Source organism: Anthonomus grandis, chromosome 10, assembly GCF_022605725.1.
Source record: "Anthonomus grandis grandis chromosome 10, icAntGran1.3, whole genome shotgun sequence".
NCBI lineage: Eukaryota > Metazoa > Arthropoda > Insecta > Coleoptera > Curculionidae > Anthonomus > Anthonomus grandis.
In genome coordinates, this window is record NC_065555.1 from 899,932 (window position 1) to 926,221 (window position 26,290).

At 31.0% G+C, this 26,290-nt stretch overlaps 1 protein-coding gene across 3 annotated transcripts in view; it reads left to right on the plus strand.

The window, feature by feature from the left end:
• Nucleotides 1–26,290, plus strand: part of LOC126741642 (protein sickie-like) — a 146,172-nt gene that overhangs the window by 17,279 nt on the left and 102,603 nt on the right. For all 3 annotated transcript variants that reach the window (XM_050448165.1, XM_050448167.1, XM_050448166.1), the window contains exons 3-4: nt 8,882–8,999; nt 22,999–23,051. In XM_050448165.1, coding sequence (XP_050304122.1) covers nt 8,882–8,999; nt 22,999–23,051 — 171 coding nt within the window. The remainder of the gene's footprint in view (nt 1–8,881; nt 9,000–22,998; nt 23,052–26,290) is intronic.

The window sequence follows — 26,290 nt, forward strand, 5'->3', positions numbered from 1 at the left end:
AAAATCAGAGACAGGCAAGGTTGATTGGGTCGAAGTCCATTATTTCCCACTCAAGTAGAGTTTTACCAAACCACACGACCATCTTTAATTATATAGAGGCCCAATAAAACACCGAAGAAAACGGAGCGATCCAATTAATTTCTCACCGAGAAACTTTTGTATGTAAGCGAAAGGGGTGAAACTGTGGGTAACTTTGTTAACTAATCACCCTCCCAGCTCCTCGCCCCTCTTGATTCTCCTGAGGATTCCTCCACTGAGTTGACACAAGTGTGACAGTTGACGTGCCGAATATTTGACATGCATGAAAATTGTTGCTTTAGGGGCATAAAAATGGACCCTTTGCCAAAATTCAGCCCGGCAGGGTGGAAAGTTAATTTCTGGCTCAGCTAATTAAGGGTTTTAATAAACCGAAACGTAACGCGACGTGGCAGATTTTCGCTTTGCCATCAACGAGTTCCGTACAGTTGGAGTAAACTCATTTTACTATCTAACTCGAAAAATTCATCCATTATCCCAAAGATGCTGGTCATACACTTTTATAAAAGGTAAAAAACACAAAATCTACAGCATCACAAATACATTTAATAAAATTACGAAGGTTACATGTTTCGCTCGACTAGAGCATCATCAGACCTAAACAATAATTAAAATGATGTAACCCGAAAAAAGGAGAATTCAACAAAAACTTACCATAACATACACAAAACACCTAATGTTTAAGTAAACAAGAATATAATAAAGTGGCACTATCTATGTACAAAGAACTCAAATCACTTTATACATTTTAGAAATCTAACCATCATTTAAGAGGTTATTAAAAACTAGGTGACCATCAAAATCAAACCTTTCATTAACACAGGACAGATCTGGGCTTTTAAAAGCTTTACTAATCTCCATTGTCTCCAACAAGTCTAGTTTTTTACTTTTGTTGCATTGATGCAGTATTTTTATATTTTGGCTGTCACGAAAATCATGTTTGGGAGTCGAAAAGGTGATTAGCAAAAGCTGATCTGGTCACTGTGATTTCGGTATTTTTAAATTTATTGTATTGGGCCTTGTGTTCACTAATCCTAGTAGAAATCTTCCTACCAGACTGGCCGACGTATCTATCCATTGGCACAGATTAACTTTCTTATTTTAAGTGGGACTCCTCAACTTTTTTAACATATTTTGATGTCTAAGAAAAATGACACTCCATATGTCAATTTTTGACATCTAACCTTTAAATTATTTAATTTTTTAAATTTCAATTTAGAGTGCCATGAATAATTTAAAATCGTTAATTTTACATCAAGTATTCCTAGAAAAATATAATTGACTCCCCTTTATTTTTCACAGCTTTTCTAGATGCATCTATAGTTTGCAAAATCGTATTTTCGGCTCTAACTCAATTTTTTCAAATGGAACTAGGGTGGCTCATTGCCACAGTTAAAAAGTGTATTTTTTTACAAATAATTTGGTATAAGACAATCGATAGTGGGTACTTACCAGCATTATTAAAATTTTATTATTTATCTCTTGATATTGGATTTTGGATCGACTGTAGTGACTTACCAAATGAAAAAAACAAATAAATTATTTGACAGTTGACACATGTCAAATAATTTATTAAGGCTCAAAATGTCCACCCATTTATTATGAAAATTATGATGCCTTACTTGACCTTCTATTTAATTTTTGTGTCTTATAGTTGTTTTACCTGTGTTTTAAATGTACTACCCTCAGGTTTATGTAAATTAGTGGTATGGGGCCCCTAGTAAATATAATTGTGTTGTATAGTAATATAATTAATTTTTAAGTTATACGCATACAGGTGCTTGCACCTAGGTGTACTTTATTGTATTGATACTACAAATTAATTTTGTTCACATCTATCCTGTATTAAGCATGTATTTGTTATGTTGAATAAATTATGAATTATGACAAAAAAAATTGTTGCTGTCAAAAGGGTAAGAGTCCAATTTATCATTAATCTTGAATGTTTAATAGATGTTACGCAAATGCTACTAAATGCTAAAAAGTCTATCTACAAAATCTATTTAAAACGGAAACAAATATTTTATTAATTTACAGCAATCTTTGCATTTTTTTAATTGGAAAAACTGTTTTTTTGAAAATTACCAAATATCGATTGTCTGGTAACAAATTATTTGTAAAAACAATACACTTTTTAACTATGGTAATGAGCCACCCTGGTTCCATTTGAAAAAAACGAGTTAGTAACGGAAAATACGATTTTGCAAGCTGTTTTTCTAGGACTACTTGTTGTAAAATTAACAATTGTAAATTATTCATGGCACTCTAGGTTGAAATATAAAAAATGAAATAATTTAAAGGTTAGGGGTCAAAAGTTATTAGGTTTGTATATAGGAGTCAAAGACATATGGGGTATCATTTTCCTTCTATAAAAATATGTCAAAAAAATTGGGGAATCCTATTTAAAATAAGAAAGTTAGGGTTCATTTAACAACTGAATACGTCAGCCAATCTCAATTTGAGTGCTACACCCACGTACCAAATTTCAAGTTATACGGGCGAACCACTTTCTTAAGACACCCGGTATTATCTGTCGCGTTCTTGGTCAACCAACATATTTAAAAAAACACTTTTGGTCATAATTATAATATTCGAAATATGTTAAACTTTATGTTAGCCAAACATAAATCTGTCTCTTATCAAAAGTCCTTCGAATACATTGCTTCACACTATACCGGAATAAATTACCAAAAAAAGTTAAGAATTTTGAACAGGAAAAATTCTCAAAAGAACAATCTTAGTGAATGGGTACCTAACTGACACATTGTTGAAACTCCTTGATCCCCTGGTGGGTTGGTTTTTTTTTTGTTGGTTTATAACTAAAAATGTCAATCAATGCTTTATTGTCAAGAAATTGTTACAATTTGTAGACAAAGCTGTAAAACAAAAAAGACACAAAAATGCAAACAAAACACAATTAAAAAAAAGAAAAACAAAACAAAATTTAAAAAAAAATATAAATAAATAAATAGAATAGATTATCTACAATATATACAGATTAATACAATTTAGAAATTGTAAGTAGTCAAAAATATTATTATAAAATATACAATTTAATGTATACAATGTATACAATACAATGTATACAATATCAAAAAAAAAGATCATTAAAAAAATCTCTCTACGTTAAAAAAAATGTAAAAAATGTTTAAAAAAGTAAAAAATTATAAAAAATCCTAAAATAGCTACAAAAAGCAGTATACCTACAATATATCTGTAATATACCTGTATTGATTCTTTTTTTTATTATAATGTTAATCTCTTTATGTTTATTTTTTATGTATATTCACCAAAATTAATGAATGATTTGAATTGAATTAATTGCAAAGTAGCCACAATTGCCTGAATGTATCAATTTAGAGAGATCTATATAAAAACAAAAATTAAATTCTATAACGTATAAATGTAGCCGAACAAAATAGAAATTGGACGGTTCCGCGATTTTTCTCATGTAACCGATAGCATTGAGGCCTTAAAATAAAAAGCTCACAATATGTACATAATTATAATACATTATATACCTGGAACGTTTTAGTATGTTTTTTCTATTGAATTTTTTTGATACATACAATTATAAACAAAAAATTCCTCCATGACTTTTGCTGTAAATCTTACCGTACACCCAATATAATCGTTAATTAAAAAAACGTCTTTTATGCATAAAATGCATCTTTAAAAATTATGGAAATAAATCAAGTTAACTTTGCTCGTTGCCAGAAAGTTGTTTTAAACATTATGACACTTGCGTTAGTGATTATTCTCGACAGTTTGTTTTTAGTATCCTTTGGATCTTAAAACGTGAATTGTACTAGTTAAAAAATGGTAGATTATTCTAATTTGGACATGAAGCAAATGCATTTCCTTTATGGACTTGCCAATGGTAATGCTATGGAGGCGCGGCGTTTGTATCAAGAAAGGTATCCTAATCGCGCTGTCCCAGATAGAAGAATATTTATACATGAACATTCATCGTCGTCTGGCTGAATCTGGGAGTTTTAAGGCTAATTCTGCCGAGGGAAGGCCCCGTACAGTTAGGACACCGGCAGTTGAAGAGGCTGTCCTACATGCAGTCGAAGAGGATCCGACCACTAGTACACGAGGCATTGCTTCTTAGAGATTATGAACCGCGTACGCAATTTCGTAGATGGTATCTCCAAAAAGTAACACAAAATCCTCAATTTGGTGCGAACATCTTGTTTACGGACGAAGCTAATTTCTCCAGAAATGCAATAATCAATTTCCACAACAATCATTACTGGGCTCAAGAAAACCCTCATACGATTACAGAGACACATTTTCAGGAACAATTTTCAATAAACGTCTTTGTTACCAGGACGCCTTAACGGACAGAATTATTGTAATTTTCTCCAAAATGATTTGCCTCTGCTTCTCGAAGATGTTCCTCTTCAGTTACGGCAACAACTTTGGTTTATGCATGATGGTGCCCCAGCCCACTTTAGCATATTGGCTCGTGAGCATTTAAATAGAGTCTACCGAAATAAATGGATAGACCGTGGAGGACCACCTAGATCACCTGACTTAAATAGCCTAGATTTTTTTTTGTGGGGACACCTAAAAACATTGGTTTATCAGACACCAATTGTGACATTAGAAGAACTAAGAAATAGAATTATTGACGGATGTGAAACTATAGGAAACACGGCTGGAATTTTCGAAAGAGTTCGTGATTCTATGAGAAGAAGAGCTGAAGCCTGCATAGAGGCAAGAGGTGGTCATTTCCAACATTTGTTGTAATATGTATGTATGTATTGTATTTAATTGTTGTTGCTCTTTGTTCACCAGTTTGTAAAAAATAGCTTGAAAAAGCGTAGTATTTTTTTGTATTAAAAATTCATCATAGCTACGCCACTGGTTGCTAAAAAAAAAGTAGGTGAACATCTAAAAAATGTTTTTTTATGCCATAATTCAATTCAATATTTTAAACCGTATTTGAAAAATTTATTAAAAACGAAAAAATAAATAAAACTTTAACGCCCTGTATCTTAAAAACTAAGCATTTTAGGACCCATGTTTATATGAACTTTTTGACTTAAAATCCGTCTAGGAATGTCCCTTTTAAATTATGACATTTCTTTAAGTAACACCCTGTTTATTGTGACAAAAAAAATTTATAGTTAGAGAATGTCAATTAAAAAAATTACCAAACAAGCTACTTTCTAAAAAGGACATGATAGCAAGTTTTTTAATAGAAAAAAAACTGTGCCTACTGCTTGGTAACCTCTTTGAAAAAAATTATAAATCAATTCTTTCTACTCAAAAATTTCTTGATGTTTGGAAAATCGCCAAAGTTTTGATAAGTCATAAGTGACTGTTCGACCAATCTCGGTTTTTAAGATTTGTTAGATTTTTTATCACCTATATTGTTCTTAAAAATAATTTTTTCTCAGTTTATTATTTTCTGCAAAAAGGCCGTTTTTATTAACCTCGCCCCTACCCCCTCCCCCCCAACCACCCCACACAACTTACCAGTAAGAAATTGTTTTCCAAAATAATACCCACAAATAACAGCTGATTTTTTCGTTAATATTTAATCTAATAACACAGTTTGCTTATTTAAATGTCATATAAATATATATGTATATTAATAAATATTTAATACAATAAAAACGGTGATTTGTCAAAAGACTTCCTTACTGGGCTGTTATTTGGGAAAATGCTTAATTTTAAATAAACCTGATGATTGTAAAGGAAAAAAATTGTTTCAAATGAGGAGCGACCAAGCAAAACCAGATAAATCCAATTTATAACATTTCGAGATATTTGCAAAAAACGTGCCAATAGCGTGCCCGTAAACTTATCAAATTAAATTATGGTGTACGTGAAAGGTTTAATATTATAGATCTCGTAGACCATATTTTGGACCTTATTAATTAATTAATTAATTAATATAAGAATAATTGCTAATTAAAAAATGGATTTATCTGTTTTTGCTTGAGATAAATATATATCGGATATTTTATAATGTAAAAGTGCTTGTTTTATTGTGGTTATGTAGTTATTGTATACACATACTGACCTGCGCAACTAAAACTTTTTGAAAGATTAACGTCAGAACCTGCAGCCGGATTTTTTGGTTTTTGCATGAAACCTGAATAGCAATTTTATTTTGTGGATTTATCTGGTTTTGCTTGATCGCTCCTCAAATCTGTCCATTTGGATAATCTAGGGTCTAAACAGATTTAAGATTTGCGGATGACATAGTCCTAATATCAGATCGCCTCGACCATGCCGTGGGAAGTAATAGAGTCAAATAGTTTTAGGTACAAATCGAAAAACTTTGCTGTCAAGAGTGTGACGTTATTACTACTATGACGTTCATTTAAAAGACAGCTGTGAAATAAATGATTCACTTGATTGACATTTAAAAAAGATGTTACTTAAAGACACTAAAGCAATGCTACCAACCATCAAATTTTATGAGACAAGTGACAGATGTCAAATGCGGAACCACGTTGCCAACTATCAAATACTTGGTTTTTGAATTAAGAGCATTTTTTAAATTAAAAAAATAATGTTTTGCGATACGCCTTGCTTTCGAGAAATAAAACCTTAAGATTATGTGAGAAAAGTATAGATACAAAAACTATAGATTGTTTTATAACCTATAATTTTCTTAATAAGCATTTTTTCCTCAGGCAATTAATTTCTGCAAAAAACCGTTTTTCATGAAACCTACCCTTACCCCCCCCACCCACCCCACACAACTTACCAGTAAGAAATTGTTTAAAAAAAATTATTATTTTTCAAAATAATACCCACGAATAACAGCTTCTTTCGTCGTTAATACCTAATCTAATAACACAGTTTGTTTATTTAAATTTGATATAATTATATGTTAATAAATATTTAGTACAAAAACAGTGCTATTAGATTGGATATTATCGACAAAAAACAGTGATTTTTCAAAAAAATTTCTTACTGGACAAACGTGTGGGGTGGGTGGGGGGGGGTAAGAGTTGTGTTGATAAAAAACAATGTTTTCGCAAAAAAATATATAATTTAATTTAAACACACTGTTTATTTCAATTTGATATAATTTTGTATATATGTATATAAATATTTCGTATAAAAACAGCGTTATAAACAACGAATAATATGGACGAAAAACAGTGATTTTTCATCAAATATTTGAGGTGTACTAGTTTAAAAACTACATATCTACAATTTTATTGGTAGATACTGGAGTCAGATAGATTTTGTATATACAGATTTTTTCAAAAGCTTTCGACAAAATAGATCACTCTACTTTATTAAAGAAATTAAGAGGCATTGGCATTAGCCAAAATTGTGAATCTTTCTTTTGTGAATCTTTTTTTTTTATTTCTATTATAAAAAAAAACAAAGTTTAAACGGTTTTTTATAATGGCTACAACTCTAACTACTACAAATCGAACTCTCTATGGAAAAATTAATAATTGCAAAATTTCCCTATTTGCAGACGATTTAAAAATTTACGCCAATGTTTTAGGATATGATCATATAGTTAATTTACAACATCAACTAAATAAGTTAAGCCAATGCTGTCAAAATAATAATTTATTACTTAACGTATCTAAATATAAGGTTTGTTTAATCACACCATAGAATAGCCCAAGCTTATTTAATTACCTTATAAATAACGTGGATCTGCAGAGATGTATGAAGATTAAGGATTTGGGGGTCACATTTGATATTGATTGTTATAGAATAAGATGCTGATTCTTAGGGGTTTTACACATTAGAAACATACCAATTTTTTTCTGCTGCCAAAATATATTTAAGTATTAATACATATAAAGTAATCTACTGCATGTCATCTGTATCCAACATACGTCAACTATACAGTATTAAATAGTAAATTTTACGGATCCAACAGTGTATAGTGTGTACACACATTCTTTTATAAGCAAATGCGAAGAAGTGTTCATATTTATTGAATTTCGAATGCAGCCAACGACATTTGAAAAATGATGACATTAAATAATAAACATTGTGCTTTATATATAAAGACTGTGAGAAAATAATCGAACATTTACAAAAATTTTTTAATCTGGTTAAAGTTTCACTATTCTAAATCACTCTATTATGCAGAATACCCACAAGTATTTTTAAAATTGGTGCTCGCAATCTTTTTCATAAGACAACCGGAATGGGTAAATGCATTGGTGCAAGCAGGGCAAAGTCAAGAAAATCAAGGCCAAAATAATTCGACTTGCCCCCAACCCTTCGTGCCTTCTCTATGAATAAAACCTCGTTGGAATGCACGAAGGGAAGAAGCTTATTACATGCCCGGAATGCGTAAAAGTTTTTAGGGTGAACTTTTCGCGATATTTAGTTTAGGCGGTTGGTGGTTTTAAATTCCACTGAGTAACTACCCTTAAAATATCTTAAGTTTAAAAATGCATTAGAGGACCGATATTTTGGACGTGAAACCCTGCTTCAAAGAGACACATTTCAAGGTGAGCTACAACAAGTGAGATGCGCTAGAAACCCCTCTATAAAGATCCAAAAAAATCTTTGAGTACGATAAAATAGAACCACCAAACAACAGTCATTTATATCAAACCTATTTTTAGAAAATCTCACTCTTTCTATACTGATATTCGACCCTAAGAAAGCTTCTTTTTTACCTATACGGTTTGCAGTTCCTTTTAGCACCGAATTCGGTCTGAGGGGGAGCAAATAAAGAAAAAGGTGACGGCGGTAAATAAAAGTGCGGCTCACGTATCATTTCTCGACAGAAAAAAAGGGGGTTTCGACCCTGTTCGGGGTAGCAGGGAGGCCTGACGAGAGTGAATGCAGTTCTAGAGAGAGTAATTTTCTAATTTTTTTTATTTGTTTTCAGATTTATACCGATTGGGCGAACCACTACTTGGAGAAGGGTAAAAGTAAAAAAAGGGTCAGTTCTTTGGCCACGGATTGCAGCGACGGGGTTTTATTAGCGGAAGTTATCGAGTCAGTCAGTGAGTACCAAATCATATTAATTTTTTTTTAATTAAAAGGAATTTTAAAGTATGTATAGTTCCTGTAATTAAGTACAATTTTAACCGCTTAAATACGCCGGTAACTTCTATAAATTTGTTTTCGGGCGCGGCGGTCGAATAAGCAGCATCAATGTGGTGCCTTGCACTTTGACAGACAATTGTCGGAAAACCATGAGGTCTTTCCACATAATTTCAATGGTTTTAGAAAATTATTAATTTTCTGAATCTAATGAGGTCATATAAACCGTTATACCTCTTATAGTTATCGAGATATTGGAGGTTGAATGGCGAATTCGGAGTCTAAAAAAATGTGTGTCAAATGCCCCTCTTATATGCGCACTTTTGCTGGTTTTTACCATTTTTCCTTATTAATTTGACATAGGAAAAAGCTAAAATTAGCAATAGACATTATTGAGAAATGCTGTATGAGGATTAATAACCATTTAACCACAAAAACTTGCTGGATACTCAATGACACACTCCTATAAATTTTTTTCGGGTGGCGGTCGAATAAGCAGCATCAATCTGGTGCCTTGCACTTTGGCAGACAATTGTCGGAAAACCATGAGATCTTTCCACATAATTTCAATGGTTTTGGAATATTATTAATTCTCTGAATCTAATGAGGTCATATAAATCGTTATACCTCTTATAGTTATCGAGATATTGGAGGTTTTATGGCGAATTCGGAGTCTAAAAAAATGTGTGATCAAATGCCCCTCTTACATGCGCACTTTTACTTGTTTTTCACCATTTTTCCTTATTAATTTGACAAAGAAAAAAGCTAAAATTAGCAATAGACATTATTGAGAAATGCTTTATGAGGAAATTAATAACCATTTAACCGCAAAAAACCACTAAATACTCAATGATACACTCTTATACATTTTTCAGGTGGCGGTCGAATAAGCAGCATCAATGTGGTGCCTTGCACTTTGACAGACAATTGTGGGAAAAACATGAGGTCTTTCCCAATAATTTCAATGGTTTTTATGATTGATTTTCTGAATCCAATGAGGTCATATAAATCGTTATACCTCTTATAGTTATCGAGATATTGGAGGTTTTGTGGCGAATTCGGAGTCTAAAAAAATGTGTGATCAAATGCTCCTCTTACATGCGCACTTTTACTTGTTTTTTACAATTTTTCCCCACAATTTGACATAAAAAAAGCTAAAAATAACAACAAATATTATTAAGAAATGCTAGATTAGGAAATTAATAACCAGTTAACCGCAAAAAACCGCTAAATACTCAATAACACACTCCTATACATTTTTTTTGGGTAGCGGTCGAATAAGCAGCATCAATGTGGTGCCTTGCACTTTGACACACAATTGTCGGAAAACCATGAGGTCTTTCCACATAATTTCAATGGTTTTGGAAAATTATTGATTTTCTGAATCTAATGAGGTCATATAAATCGTTCTACCTCTTATAGTTATCGAGATATTGGAGGTTTTATGGCGAATTCGAAGTCTAAAAAAATGTGTGATCAAATGCCCCTCTTACATACGGACTTTTGCTTGTTTTTCACAATTTTTGCCCATTAATTTGACATAGGAAAAAGCTAAAATTAGCAATAGACATTATTGAGAAATGCTGTATGAGGATTAATAACCATTTAACCACAAAAACTTGCTGGATACTCAATACACACTTCTATACATTTTTTTTTTGGGTGGCGGTCGAATAAGCAGCATCAAACTGGTGCCTTGCACTTTGACAGACAATTGTCGGAAAACCATGAGGTCTTTCCACATAATTTCAATGGTTTTGGAAAATTATTGATTTTCTGAATCTAATGAGGTCATATAAACCGTTATACCTCTTATAGTTATTGAGATATTGGGAGTTTTATGGAGAATTCAGAGTTAAAAAAAATATGTGATCAAATGCCCCTCTTACATGCGCACTTTTACTTGTTTTTCACCATTTTTCCTTATTAATTTGACATAGAAAAAAGCTAAAATTAGCAATAAACGTTATTGAAGAATGCTGTATGAAGAAATTAATAACCATTTAACCGCAAAAACTCGCTGGATACTCATAACGCACTCCAATACATTTTTTCGGGTGGCGGTCGAATAAGCAGCATCAAATTGGTGCCTTGCACTTTGATACACAATTGTCGGAAAAAAATGCGGTCTTTCCTAATAATTTCAATGGTTTTAGAAAATTATTGATTTTCTGAATCTAATGAGGTCATATAAATCGTTCTACCTCTTATACCTATCGAGATATTGGAGGTTTTGTGGCGAATTCGGAGTCTAAAAAAATGTGTGATCGAATGCCCCTGTTACATGCGGACTTTTACTTGTTTTTCACCATTTTTGCCCATTAATTTGACATAGAAAAAAGCTAAAATTAGCAATAGACATTATTGAGGAATGCTGTATGAGGATTAATAACCATTTAACCACAAAAACTCGCTGGATACTCAATACACACTCCTATATATTTTTTTTCGGGTGGCGGTCGAATAAGCAGCATCAATCTGGTCCCTTGCACTTTGATACACAATTGTCGGAAAACCATGAGGTCTTTCCACATAATTTCAATGGTTTTAGAAAATTATTAATTTTCTGAATCTAATGAGGTCATATAAATCGTTATACCTCTTATAGTTATCGAGATATTGGAGGTTTTGTGGCGAATTCGGAGTCTAAAAAATGTGATCAAATGCCCCTCTTACATGCGCACTTTTACTTGTTTTTCACCATTTTTCCTTATTAATTTGACACAGAAAAAAGCTGAAATTAGCAATAGACATTATTGAGGAATGCTGTATGAGGAAATTAATAACCATTTAACCGCAAAAAACCGCTGAATACTCAATGACACACATTTTTTTCGTGTGGCGGTCGAATAAGCAGCATTAATCTAATGCCTTGCACTTTGAAAGACGATTGTGAAAAAACTAGGAGGTTTTTGCGCACGATTTCCACGGTTTTCGATTAGTTTTGATTTTCTGAGTCCAACGAGGTTACTTAAATGCTTGTATCTTAAATAGTTCACTTCTTATTGGAACTTTTGTGGTGAGCTTGGGGTCTAAAAAAATGTCGATTTAATTGTATCTTTTGCAGTCGGATATTTACAATTTTCCTCACTCATTTGATACGAGAAAGGTAAAATTTAAAATGGAAATTGTTAGAAAATACATATTTCAGAAACTAATAATGATTTAACCCTAAAAATAACCGTTTAAATAATGCGTTTCTGTTTTTTTTTTCGGCCGGTCGAATAAGCAGCATCAAAGTGGTTCCTCGCGCCTTTGAAAGACAATTTAGGGAAAACTGTGAAGTTTTTCCGTGTGGTTTCAAAGGATTTGGGAAGTTTTTCATTTTTCGAATCCAATGAAGTTATTTAAATAGGTGTAGCGTTCATAGTTCTCAAGATATTGGACATTTTAATTAGAAAAAACCCTTAAATATGTACGTGCTGCTCGGGAGGGTGGTCGAGTAAGCAGCGAATCAATGCGGTGTCGTACGTAACATTTCGTATTCGAAAATTATCATAATTTCTGGGGCTAATAGTTGAAATAAAAATAAAAATAAAAATAAAATAAATAATAGAAATAATGAATATCATCAATCTCTTACGAGTAAATATAGTCGAGAGTATTTAACGCGTCCACGTATTTCTACATATTTATTTACGTACTACTACATATTTGTTTGTAGTGGTCGAATAAGCAGCAACAATATGGTCTCTGAGGTCCTTGGAAGGTGATTGTGCGAAAACTATGCACGGTTTCAACGATGTTGGGAGATTTTCGACTTTCTGAATCCAATGAGACTGCTTAGAAACTTTTACCTCTTGTAGATGCTGAGATATTTAAGATTTTATGGTTGAAAATGTTCGCCAAATATAACACCTTTTGACGACTTTTTTTCACCCGAAAAATGGCCTCAAAATGGTCAATATCTCGAGTATTATTAGAGGTACGACCTTATTGGATTTAGAAGAATGGGCTTATGAAAAACAATTGTCTGTAGATAATAACGTTTAATTTTTTTTTTAAAGCTGTCGTTACAAAAACTGTTCGGTCTGAGGAGAACTATCATTTGCAAAATACTTCCTAATTTTATATACGACCATTTTCGAGAAAATTCAAGAACACCGATTTTAATAGGTTCACCTTTTTCCAATGTTTTTACTTTTGTATTCAATTCTATGTAGGATGAACCTAAAAACATCTAGAATATCTTTTTCTCCTAACTTGCATATTAAAGGAGGAATGGGTGAATCGGAAATAGCTGAAAACAGCCTAAAAAAATCGGTTTGAAATTTTTCCCTGATGTTATATAGAAAATTGATGTATTCAGTTTTACATTATATTCTATGCAAAAGCCCTTAAAAACAAGATAGAATATCTATTTGAATTAAAGTGCGTATTACAGTGTAGTAAAATTCATTTATATTTATTTAAATATTTTTATAATGCAGGGTTTATACTGGTAAGACCCCATTAAAGTCGCTTTTTACGGGTTTCTTGGCATTATTTTCTTGGATTATTGGACGGTTTCTTTGACCTCCAAAATTGCCATATCTCGGTAATTATAGGTGCTACGACCTATTCAGAAGGACTAGGTTCAAAAGACGAATTTTGAAGAAAGACCCGTGTAGAAAAAATGAGAAAGGTTCAGGAACCCCTAGATATTTTGCCCCCATATAACAATGTATTATCATATGCCTTCGGACTACACCAATTTTAGCATATACGGGGCCGCATAATACGTGTGGGCTAAACTTTTTAATGAACTTACAAGTTTGAATGGGTGTAAAGTGACTCCGTCGGGTTCGGGTTTACACATTCATTCTTATTATGTCGCCTCTTGTTATTCAAAAGTTTAGTCTATACGACCAGACGGGCTTATTTATTACCGGAAAGTTCATTTTTCCTCTTAGTTATTGGTTAAACCGCAATCAGCAAATAATATACAGGGCGCCTAAAACTATTGAATATTCAATGAAAATGTGGGTTCACGGTGTTTACACAATTATTATTAATATACAGGGGAGCGTCAACCAGTGGGAGACGACACATTATTTATATGCATTATGAATGACGATGATTTTAATTTGTGGACTCGCGGTTATTACGTTAACCGTAAATGAACAATTAACATTTCGCGAAAATCCCGTTAAATTGTTATTAAAATTATGACCGAAAAAAAAACTTGATTTATAATAGTTGACGTGCACCATCTTGAACGTCGATTAATCAACGTGACCGCGCGGTCGACATATGTATTTCGGGGACACTGGGTCGCATCGGTGAATTATACGTGGTGGATTTAATAGTTCAGTTTAATATAATATGTAGGGGTTCGTAGGAAAACAAGTACGAGCTTTGCTCGTACTTTGATCAGTTGGGACCAGTAGAGATTTTCCTTAATTTTGATCAGTAGAAAGTTTTTTAAATACAATTCATGTCGAAATCACCATTGAAGATTGTTGAGCAGTTGCTCCGACAACGCTACTCACCGCGTTATATATCTTACAAGCTTTGCGTCTACGGTTTTTGGGGTATCATGCTTCGCAGAACCATGATGTGATAAGAGCTCCGCTCGAATCTAAGTATGTGTTAATATTTAAATAAACTCCAAATACCAAATTTCATTCAAATCGGGCAAATACCAAAAAAGTTTCAAAAAAAAAATTAATTCATAAAATAATAATACCCATTAAATCCAGATTAGATTTTTTTTTTATCATTAGGACCCACTGTGTTGTAATTTTTGTCTAGCAAAATGACTTGTATAGACCACTATGTCGCATGAATATTATAATAATACACGGCAAATACTAAAACGTCAAACGTTGCCGAATTATCACGGCTAAAAGAATCCGATTTGGTAAAAGGTATGCACATATTCGGATTCTCCAGAGTTTCTTGAATAATTCAATACCAATTTCAAGAAGTTCTGAGCTATTTTAAGCATTTTATCAATGAAATTAGGAAGCAAGTCCGAGCCGATTCGTCCACGTTGACGCCATGTTGTCAAAACCACCGTAAAAGTCCGCATTAAAATCGCGCGTAGACGTCAAAATCGACCATTTTCAGACGATGATTTCGGGTATAAAATAAGGTTTTTACCTTATGATTTGTACATGGAAAAATAGTTCAAAGCCTTAGGAATAGATTAACATCAATTCTGGATCGATTCCAATTGGTTTTAGTAGTTAAATTTCGATTATAAAAAGGGTCTTTTTTCGGCGTTTTCGTTGCCATGGAGACGCCGGCCATAACACCGGTCATAGGTGACTCGAATGTCGCTCTTGTGTGGGTAGATTTTTAGCGATTTTTCGTATTTTTTTGAAAAAAAATTATTTTTAGGGCACGTGTAAAAATAGCCAATAAATGAAATTTTAGTATGTCATAGTAAAATGAATGACGCATCTGCTCGATCGGTTTTGGTTTTTCTATCATATACCGGATACGCACAATTAATTTCTAAAGTCAAAAAATGTAAAAAAATTCATAACTCAAAAATGGTTTTACTTAAAATTACGGTTGAAATTGCAAAGGATTCTGCTTATCACACGCTACAAACCACCTATAAGCCATCTGGTTCTAGCGGGTGCCGCTAAAAAGTTATTAAGGCTGAAAAAAAAAGTGTAAAAAAGGGTATTTTCAATTGAGCACTGTTCACCCTGTATAAATGATACGGTTAAACTTTATACGCCATTTTATTTGAAAAGAATGCAGCTTTAATTAATCCAAATGAAATTTTTTTAAATTTTGCACCGTAAAAATCTTACACAGAAAAAACTAAAAAAAATCAATTTTTTGAGGTTTTTTTGATTTTTCTCCCAAAAAAAAAACATTTTTTCATAAAAAGTCCTTAATAAAAATTGTAGTTCTCGATGAGGCGCACCTGTCTTCTGTGAGTCATTATTTCCGGAAAAACACCGTTAAACCGTCAGAGGGGCTGGAATATCATACATGTCTGAAACTTTGAGCGTTAAAAAAAATACTTCCCGTATGCTGAGAATAACCAAAAACTATACAGATAAGGTCCTCATTAATTTTAATCGATCTGTTAAATTTCATAATATTCAAGAAACCGTTGCGACCTGTATCGAATTCCATTGACCAAAATTGAAGAAAATTTTTTTTTTTTACTTTGAAGGCGTCCTAGTCCTACACAAAAAAACAAATGAAAATTTGAAAATAATCAAATTAAAGCCTCATATTTCTAGATTATAAAAAGATAAACATCGTTTCTCTAACCTAAATACAACCAAAGTTATAAACACTTTTGTCCGACCGGTCCGAATTTTGTGCGAAAACTCCACTGCGGGAGAGCCCCATAATAAGAGCTACGCTCTTATAATAAGTAGGAGTTTGTATAAATGTACGACCGTAAATCTCCGTTTTTTGTGCTTTTAAGTGCAATTTTATTGGTGTTACTTATTCAACCGGCGCACAGTACGATCTGATGAAAAATTTAAATAGGTTTTTTGAAAGGACATATATTGATTTATATACTAGCAAATTCATAATTCAGACTTAAATCGAAAGTCAAATGTTACAGTATCCTACTCTCACTTTTTAAAAAGTGAATAAAGGTATTATTAGCCTTTGAAGGAAACAATAGTCATCTGAAGAACTTTCATCTTCATCTTGCCACTCTAACTCAAGATTATTGTTTGATCACCAAATACGAAATATTCGCTTATATTGTCTGTATCATTTTGTTATAAGAGCGTAGCTCTTGCTGTCCCGCAGTGGAGTTTTCGCACAAAATTCGGACCCGTCGTACAAAATTGCTTATAACTTTGGTTGTATTTGGGGTACAGAAATGATGTTTACCTTTTTATAATCTAGAAATATGAGGCTTTCATTTCATTATTTACAAATTTTCATTTGTTTTTTTGTTTAGGGCTAGGACGCCTTCAAATTCATTCAAAAATTCTTTCATCGATTTTGGTCAAGGGAATTCGATACAGGTCGCAACGGTTTCTTGAATGTTATGAAATTTAACAGGTCGATTAGAATTAATGAGGACCTTATCTTTATAGTTTTTGGTTATGCTCAGCACACGGGAAGTATTTTTTTTTAACGCTCAAAGTTTCAGACATGTGTGATATTCCAGCCCCTCTGACGGTGTTTTTCCGGAAATAATGACTCACAAAAGATAGGTGCGCCTCATCGAGAACTATAATTTTTAATAAGGACTTTTTTTAAAAAAATGTTTTTTTTTTTGGGAGAAAAATAAAAAAAAACTGTTTTTTTTTTAATTTTTTCTGTGTAAAATTTTTATGCTGCAAAATTTTAAAAAAATTCATTTGGATTAATTAAACCTGCATCCTTTCCGAATAAAACGGTGTATTAAGTTTAACGCTATCATTTATACAGGGTGAGCAGTGTTCATTTAAAAATACCCTTTTTTACGCTTTTTTTTCTTCAAATATTAATAACTTTTTAGTGGGGGTACTTAGAGGTTTCATTCAATTGGAGCATTTAAAGAACCTTTTAAAACCAATTTTTTGGCACACTCTACAATCATCTACGTAGAGCAGTTTTTGCTCTACACTATTTTTTGACTTTGAGGCCTAATACCGCAATGGCTATGCCCCATACGAAGACCATTTTTGCCCTCAAACACGCGGAATTTATCTGGCTATAATCCACTAGATACCGTTTTGTTTCAAATATCACCATTTTCCAAGAAAAACCAATTTTCCATGAAAAGTCTCAAAAAATCGGTCAGCTGAATATTGGTACCCCTACGGGCCCGACGATCAGGGTATAATAAGTAATGTGGTCTAACACCCAACAAGTGCGCGTCTCCATGGCAACGAAAACGGCGATTTTCGCCTAAAAAAGACCCTTTTTATAATCGAAATTTAACTACTAAAACCGATTGGAATCGGTCCAGAATTGATGTTAAACTGTTCCTAAGGCTTTATACAATTTTTCCATGTAAAAATCATAAGGTAAAAACCTTTTTTTATGCCCAAAATAATCGTCTGAAAATGGTCGATTTTGACGTCTACGCGCGATTTTAATGCCGACTTTTGACAACATGGCGACAACGTGGACGAATCGGCTCGGACTTGCTTCCTTATTTCATTGATAAAATGCTTAAAATAGCTCAGAACTTCCTGAAATCGGTACGGAATTATTCAAGAAACTCTGGAGAATCCGAATATGTGCATATGTTTTACCAAATCGGGCTCTTTTAGCCGTGATAATTCGGCAACGTTTTGACGTTTTAGCATTTTCCGTGTATTATTATAATATTCATGCGACACAGTGGTCTATACAAGGCATTTTGCTATACGAAAATTGCAACACAGTGGGTCCTAATGACAAAAAAAAATATAATCGGGATTTAATGGTTATTATTATGTGGTAATTTTTTTTTTTTTTAACTTTTTTGGTATTTGCCCGATTTGAATGAAATTTGGTATTTGGGTTTGGTTTAGGGTATAATTATTAATTTTTTGAAAATTTTTGAAATATTGAGTTTTAGGATCACATGACTACTAAGCGGTTAGATAAAATATATATTTTCTAACAATTTCTCATATTTATTTGTACAAATATTCTCTGGACAATTTGGCTGGACACCTATTTCAGCGTTTTTCAAAATTTGTACAAGATTTTGAGAAAAAAATATTTTTAGAAAAAAGCATTTTTTTTCTCATAAAATTTGAGAAAATGTCCATAACTCAAAAAGTTGACTAAATACAATTTTGAAAATTTGTACAAATAGTCTCTGGACAATTTGGTTGGACACCTATTTTGGCGTTTTTCAAAATTCGTACGAGATTTGAAAAAAAAAATATTTTTGAAAAAAAACATTTTTTTTCTCATAAAATTTGAGAAAATGTCCATAACTCAAAAAGTTGACTAAATACAATTTTGAAAATTTACACAAATATTCTCTGGACAATTTGGTTGGACACCTATTTCAGCGTTTTTCAAAATTTGTACAAGATTTTGAAAAAAAAATATTTTTGGAAAAAAAAAAAAAAAATTTTCTCACAAAATTTAAGAAAATGTCCATAACTCAAAAAGTTGACTAAATACAATTTTGAAAATTTGTACAAATATTCTCTGGACAATTTGGCTGGACACCTATTTCAGCGTTTTTCAAAATTTGTACAAGATTTTGAGAAAAAAATATTTTTAGAAAAAAGCATTTTTTTTTCCTCATAAAATTTGAGAAAATGTCCATAACTCAGAAAGTTGACTAAACACAATTTTGAAAATTTGCACAAATATTCTCTGGACAATTTAGTTGAACACCTATTTCAGCGTTTTTCAAAATTCGTACGAGATTTTGAGAAAAAAATATTTTTGGAAAAAAGCATTTTTTTTTCTCATAAAATTTGAGAAAGTGTCCATAACTCAAAAAGTTGACTAAATACAATTTTGAAAATTTGTACAAATATTCTCTGGACAATTTGGTTGGACACCTATTTCAGCGTTTTTCAAAATTCGTACGAGATTTTGAGAAAAAAAATATTTTTGGAAAAAAGCATTTTTTTTCTTATAAAATTTGAGAAAATGTCCATAACTCAAAAAGTTGACTAAATACAATTTTGAAAATTTGTACAAATATTCTCTGGACAATTTGGTTGGACACCTATTTCGACGTTTTTCAAAATTCGTACGAGATTTTAAGAAAAAAAATATTTTTGGAAAAAAGCATTTTTTTTCTCATGAAATTTGAGAAAATGTCCATAACTCAAAAAGTTGACTAAATACAATTTTGAAAATTTGTACAAATATTCTCTGGACAATTTGGTTGGACACCTATTTCGACGTTTTTCAAAATTCGTACGAGATTTTAAGAAAAAAAATATTTTTGGAAAAAAGCATTTTTTTTCTCATGAAATTTGAGAAAATGTCCATAACTCAAAAAGTTGACTAAATACAATTTTGAAAATTTGTACAAATATTCTCTGGACAATTTGGTTGGACACCTATTTCAGCGTTTTTCAAAATTCGTACGAAATTTTGAGAAAAAAAATATTTTTGGAAAAAGGCATTTTTTTTCTCATAAAATTTGAGAAAATGTCCATAACTCAAAAAGTTGACTAAATACAATTTTGAAAATTTGTACAAATATTCTCTGGACAATTTGGTTGGACACCTATTTCAGCGTTTTTCAAAATTCGTACGAGATTTTGAGAAAACAAATATTTTTGGAAAAAAGCATTTTTTTTTCTTATAAAATTTGAGAAAATGTCCATAACTCAAAAAGTTGACTAAATACAATTTTGAAAATTTGTACAAATATTCTCTGGATAATTTGGTTGGACACCTATTTCAGCGTTTTTCAAAATTCGTACGAGATTTTGAGAAAAAAAATATTTTTGGAAAAAAGCATTTTTTTTTCTTATAAAATTTGAGTAAATGTCCATAACTCAAAAAGTTGACTAAATACAATTTTGAAAATTTGTACAAATATTCTCTGGACAATTTGGTTGGACACCTATTTCAGCGTTTTTCAAAATTCGTACGAGATTTTGTGAAAAAAAATATTTTTGGAAAAAAACATTTTTTTTCTCATAAAATTTGAGAAAATGTCCATAACTCAAAAAGTTGGCCAAACACAATTTTGAAAATTTGTACAAATATTCTCTGGATAATTTGGTTGGACACCTATTTCAGCGTTTTTCAAAATTCGTACGAGATTTTGTGAAAAAAAATATTTTTGGAAAAAAACATTTTTTTTCTCATAAAATTTGAGGAAATGTCCATAACTCAAAAAGTTGACTAAATACAATTTTGAAAATTTGTACAAATATTCTCTGGACAATTTGGTTGGACACCTATTTCAGCGTTTTTCAAAATTCGTACGAGATTTTGAGAAAAAAAATATTTTTGGAAAAAAACATTTTTTTTTCTTATAAAATTTGAGAAAATGTCCATAACTCAAAAAGTTGACTAAATACAATTTTGAAAATTTGTACAAATATTCTCTGGACAATTTGGTTGGACACCTATTTCAGCGTTTTTCAAAATTCGTACGAGATTTTGAGAAAAAAAATATTTTTGGAAAAAAACATTTTTTTTTCTTATAAAATTTGAGAAAATGTCCATAACTCAAAAAGTTGACTAAATACAATTTTGAAAATTTGTACAAATATTCTCTGGACAATTTGGTTGGACACCTATTTCAGCGTTTTTCAAAATTTTTACGAGATTTTGAGAAAAAAAATATTTTTGGAAAAAAGCTTTTTTTTTTTTATAAAATTTGAGAAAATGTCCATAACTCAAAAAGTTGACTAAACACAATTTTGAAAATTTGTACAAATATTCTCTGGACAATTTGGTTGGACACCTATTTCAGCGTTTTTCAAAATTTGTACAAGATTTTGAAAAAAAAAAATATTTTTGGAAAAAAACATTTTTTTTTTCTCATAAAATTTGAGAAAATGTCCATAACTCAAAAAGTTGACTAAATACAATTTTGAAAATTTGTAAAATAACTGGGAAAAATTGTGAAAAACAGACTGTAAGAGGGGCTTTTGTTAGGTTCCAAATTCACCACGGAACCTTTAATATCTAGTGAACTATATAAGGGATATAACCATTTAAATGATGTTTATAAAAAGCGTTTAATGGAATGAAATTTTTCTTTTTTAAATATCTTTACCAATGTAGTAAATTTGCGGATGAGTTTAATGCATCATTTAAAAAATAATTTTTTTCCAATGGCGTCCGTAAGGGATTTACCTTAAATGATATTTAATAAGAAAAAATACACCACTGCATTTTCCCAAAAAAAAAACAAAATTTTTTAAATCTTTGTTTAGTTTTGAGCAAATTTGTATTCTTGAGTTGTTTTATTTGTATAATTATTGTTTCATACACGTGAATGTATTTCCTATTTTTTTCCAGATTTCTTTGTGTATGATATTCCATTATTACACTATAAGATATATACGTGTATAAAAAGTATATCGTATCCTGCACAGTGGCATTAATATATCTGATAGCGGGGTCATTTTATCATATATTTGAGGTTTAGTTATCGAGTGTAAACACTAGCTACATAATAAGCATTTTTTTCGCAGGGAATTATTTTCTGCAAAAAAACCGTTTTTCATAAACCTTACCCTTGCCCCCCCACCCACCCCACACAATTTACCAGTAAGAAATTGGTTTCAAAAATCATTGTTTTTCAAAATAATACACATAAATAACAGCTGGTTTCGTCGTTAATAAATAATCTAATAACACAGTTTATTTATTTAAATTTGATATAATTTTATACATAAATATTAGGTATAAAAACGCCTCATTAGATTGGATAATATGCACGAAAAACAGTGATTTTTCAGAAGAATTTTATCAAATTGCTTAAGGTAAAAAAATCACTAAAAAATCATTGAATAAATATGTATTTTAATATATTATGATGTGTTACTTGAAGTGTTAATTTCAAGTTTTATTTTAATTGTAATTGAAACTGGAACCTATAAATCCAATGAAACCATATACCTCCAGTATTAACGTTTATGTCAAACAAATCGTCAAAAGTCGTGATATTTGATGAACATTCCCAGCCCCTAGTTGACCATAAAATCTCAGGAACTACACAATTTACAGCCATCTAAATACTCTCATTGGATCCAGAAAATAGCAAATATACAAAACCATAAATAAACACCTCACAGTTTTCCCTTAATCAGCTTTAAAAGACCTTAGGAACCACATTGATGCTGTTTATTCGACCGCTTAAAACAAATATGCGGGAGTACGTAATAAACGATTTAGAGGCACGCTTTATTAGTACCTGAATTTCTCATAATTAATTCAAAGGCACAAACCACCTGAAACAATGTTAGCAACGCTTTTCTTCTTAGAAGTCTTCTGGTATAATACCACCGGGTCGCCAAACCGCATTACCATGAAAACGGGCGTATTTTACGGCGTTTAGTTGGGGGGCAAACGGTCAACTTTCACCCAATTATTACGATATTAATTAGTTTCTTTTCGTTACAGCCTCCCAAAAGATCGCCGATATCAACAGAAAGCCAAAGTCACCCTCACAAATGGTAAGTTCTAAGTGACGTTTTAATGGGGCGGTTTTTGTTCAGTTTTATAACCGCAAATGGGTGTTTTTATTTCAATAAGAATCTAATCATCGTTATTCGATAAGAGGATTTCTACCTGGTTTTTTAGGGGTGTTGTATAGGGCCAATAATAAAGGAATTTTATTCATAGTGACATGAGTCTTTGAACCATAAAACCTGGAAAACTTCTGAATAAAATGACTTAAGACCAAAATAAGAATTGTAGCCTGATTCATGCTTAATAAGTCACTTTTTATTTCGTGTCAATTACTCCAGCAGTTTTTCAGTTATTTCCCATAGAGTGGGCCAACACTAAAAATAAACAGAAAGCAATCGAAACGTTTTTCGCATACTAATCAGGGGGTTGGGAGTTAGGGTTGGATGTTTCCACCCATTTTCCGCATTGCATATTTTGATCAAGAAGATACTTGAGTTTTTAGTAAAGGAGTGTCTTTAAACAAATTGAATTCGCACTTAAGGAATAACAGATATTTTGTAAGTACCAGTAGCCAAATTGATAAATTTTTAATTTTTTGGGTTTTTTAGAGTATTTTCCGCTTTTCCTGAAAAAAATTTTGGAAATTCATCCTTTAAAAAATAAAAATTTTTGAATTTTTATTCCAGGAGTTCCTTTAAGAACATAATCACTTTAGTCTTAAGGGATAGCGAATATCTTGAATACAAAAAGTCAGAATTTTGAAATTTTTATTTTTTTGGGTTTTTTGAAGTTTTTTCGACTTTTCCTGGGGAAATTTTAAAAATCCCTCCTAAAAAAGTTAAAATATTTGAATTTTTCGTAAAGGAGTGCCTGTAAGAAACAAATTACCTTTACTCTAAAGGAATCGCGAATATTTTGAGTGACAGTAGTCAAAAATTTGAAATTTTGGGTTTTTTGAGTTTTTTTAAGTTTTTCCGACTTTTCCTGAAAATTTTTTACAAATCTCTTACTAAAAAAGTGTAAATATTTGAATTTTTAGTCCAGGAGTCCCTGTAAGAACATAATCATTGTACTCTAAAGGAATAGCGAATATCCTGAATAAAAATAGTCAGAAATTTAAAATTTTTGGTTTTTTTGAGGCTTTTCCTAAATAAATTTTGAAAATTCCTCCTAAAAAAGTCAAAATATTTGAATTTTTAGTCCAGGGGTCCCTGTAAGGACATAATCACTTTACTCTTAAGGAATAGCGAATATCTTAAATATCAACAGTCAGAATTTTGAAATTTGTGGTTTTTTTGAATTTTGTGAAGTTTTTCCGACTTTTTCTGAATAAATTTTGAAAATTCCCCTTAAAAAAGTCAAAATATTTGAGTTTTTAGTAAAAGAGTGCCTGTAAGAAACAAATTAACTTCACTCTTAAGAAATCGTGAATATTTTGAGTGACAGTAGTCAAAATTTTGAAATTTTTTATTTTTTGAGTTTCCTGAAGTTTTTCCGACTTTTCCTAAAAATTTTTTACAAATCTCTTACTAAAAAAGTGTAAATATTTGAATTTTTAGTCCAGGAGTCCCTGTAAGGACATAATTATTTTACTCTTAAGGAATGGCGAATATCTTAAATATCAACAGTCAAATCAAAATTTTTGAATTTTTATTCCAGGAGTTCCTTTAAGAACATAATTACTTTAGTCTTAAGGGATAGCGAATATCTTGAATACAAAAAGTCAGAATTTTGAAATTTTTATTTTTTTGGGTTTTTTGAAGTTTTTCCGACTTTTTCTGGGGAAATTTTAAAAATCCTTCCTAAAAAAGTTAAAATATTTGAATTTTTCGTAAAGGAGTGCCTGTAAGGAATAAATTAACTTCACTCTTAAGAAATCGTGAATATTTGAGTGACAGTAGTCAAAATTTTTAAATTTTTTATTTTTTGAGTTTCCTGAAGTTTTTCCCACTTTTCCTGAAAATTTTTTACAAATCTCTTACAAAAAAGTCAAAATATTTGAATTTTTAGTCCAGGAGTTCCTGTAAGAAAATAATCACTTTACTCTTAAGGAATGGCGAATAACTTAAATACAAATAGTCAGAATTTTGAAATTTGTGGTTTTTTGAATTTTGTGAAGTTTTTCCGACTTTTTCTGAATAAATTTTGAAAATTCCCCTTAAAAAAATCAAAATATTTGAGTTTTTATTAAAAGAGTGCCTGTAAGGACCAAATTAACATCACTCTTAAGCAATAGCGAATATCTTAAATACCAACAGTCAGAATTTGGACATTTTTGGTTTTTCGCGTTTTCAAAAGTTTTTCCGACTTTTCCTGAAAATTTTTTACAAATCTTTTATTAAAAAAGTCAAAATATTTAAATTTTTAGTCCAGGAGTCCCTGTAAGAACATAATCACTTTAGTCTTAATGGATAGCGAATATCTTGAATACAAATAGTCAGAATTTTGAAATTTTTATTTTTTTGGGTTTTTTGAAGCTTTTCCGACTTTTTCTGGGGAAATTTTAAAAATCCTTCCTAAAAAAGTCAAAATATTTGAATTTTTAGTCCAGGAGTTCCTGTAAGAACATAATCATTTTACTCTTAAGGAATAGCGAATATCTTAAATATCAACAGTCAGAATTTTGAAATTTTTGGTTTTTTGAATTTTTTTAAGTTTTCCGACTTTTTCTGAATAATTTTTGAAAATCGCCCTTAAAAAAGTCAAAATATTTGAGTTTTTAGTAAAAAAGTGCCTGTAAGAAACAAATTAACTTTACTCTTAAGGAATCGCGAATATTTTGAGTGACAGTAGTCAAAAATTTGAAATTTTGGGTTTTTCGAGTTTTTTTTAAGTTGTTCCGACTTTTCCTGTAAATTTTTTACAAATCTTTTATTAAAAAAGTAAAAATATTTAAATTTTTAGTAAAGGTGTTCCTGTAAGGAATAAATTAACTTCACTGTTAAGGAATAGCAAATAACTTAAATACAAATAGTCAGAATTTTGAAATTTGTGGTTTTTTGACTTTTGTGAAGTTTTTCCGACTTTTTCTGAATAAATTTTGAAAATTCCCCTTAAAAAAATCAAAATATTTGAGTTTTTATTAAAAGAGTGCCTGTAAGGAACAAATTAACTTCACTCTTAAGCAATAGCGAATATCTTAAATACCAACAGTCAGAATTTTGAAATTTTTGGTTTTTCACGTTTTCAAAAGTTTTTCCGACTTTTCCTGACAATTTTTTTAAAATCTTCGATCAAAAAAGTCAAAACATTGGAATTGTTAGTAAAGGTGTGCCTGTAAGGA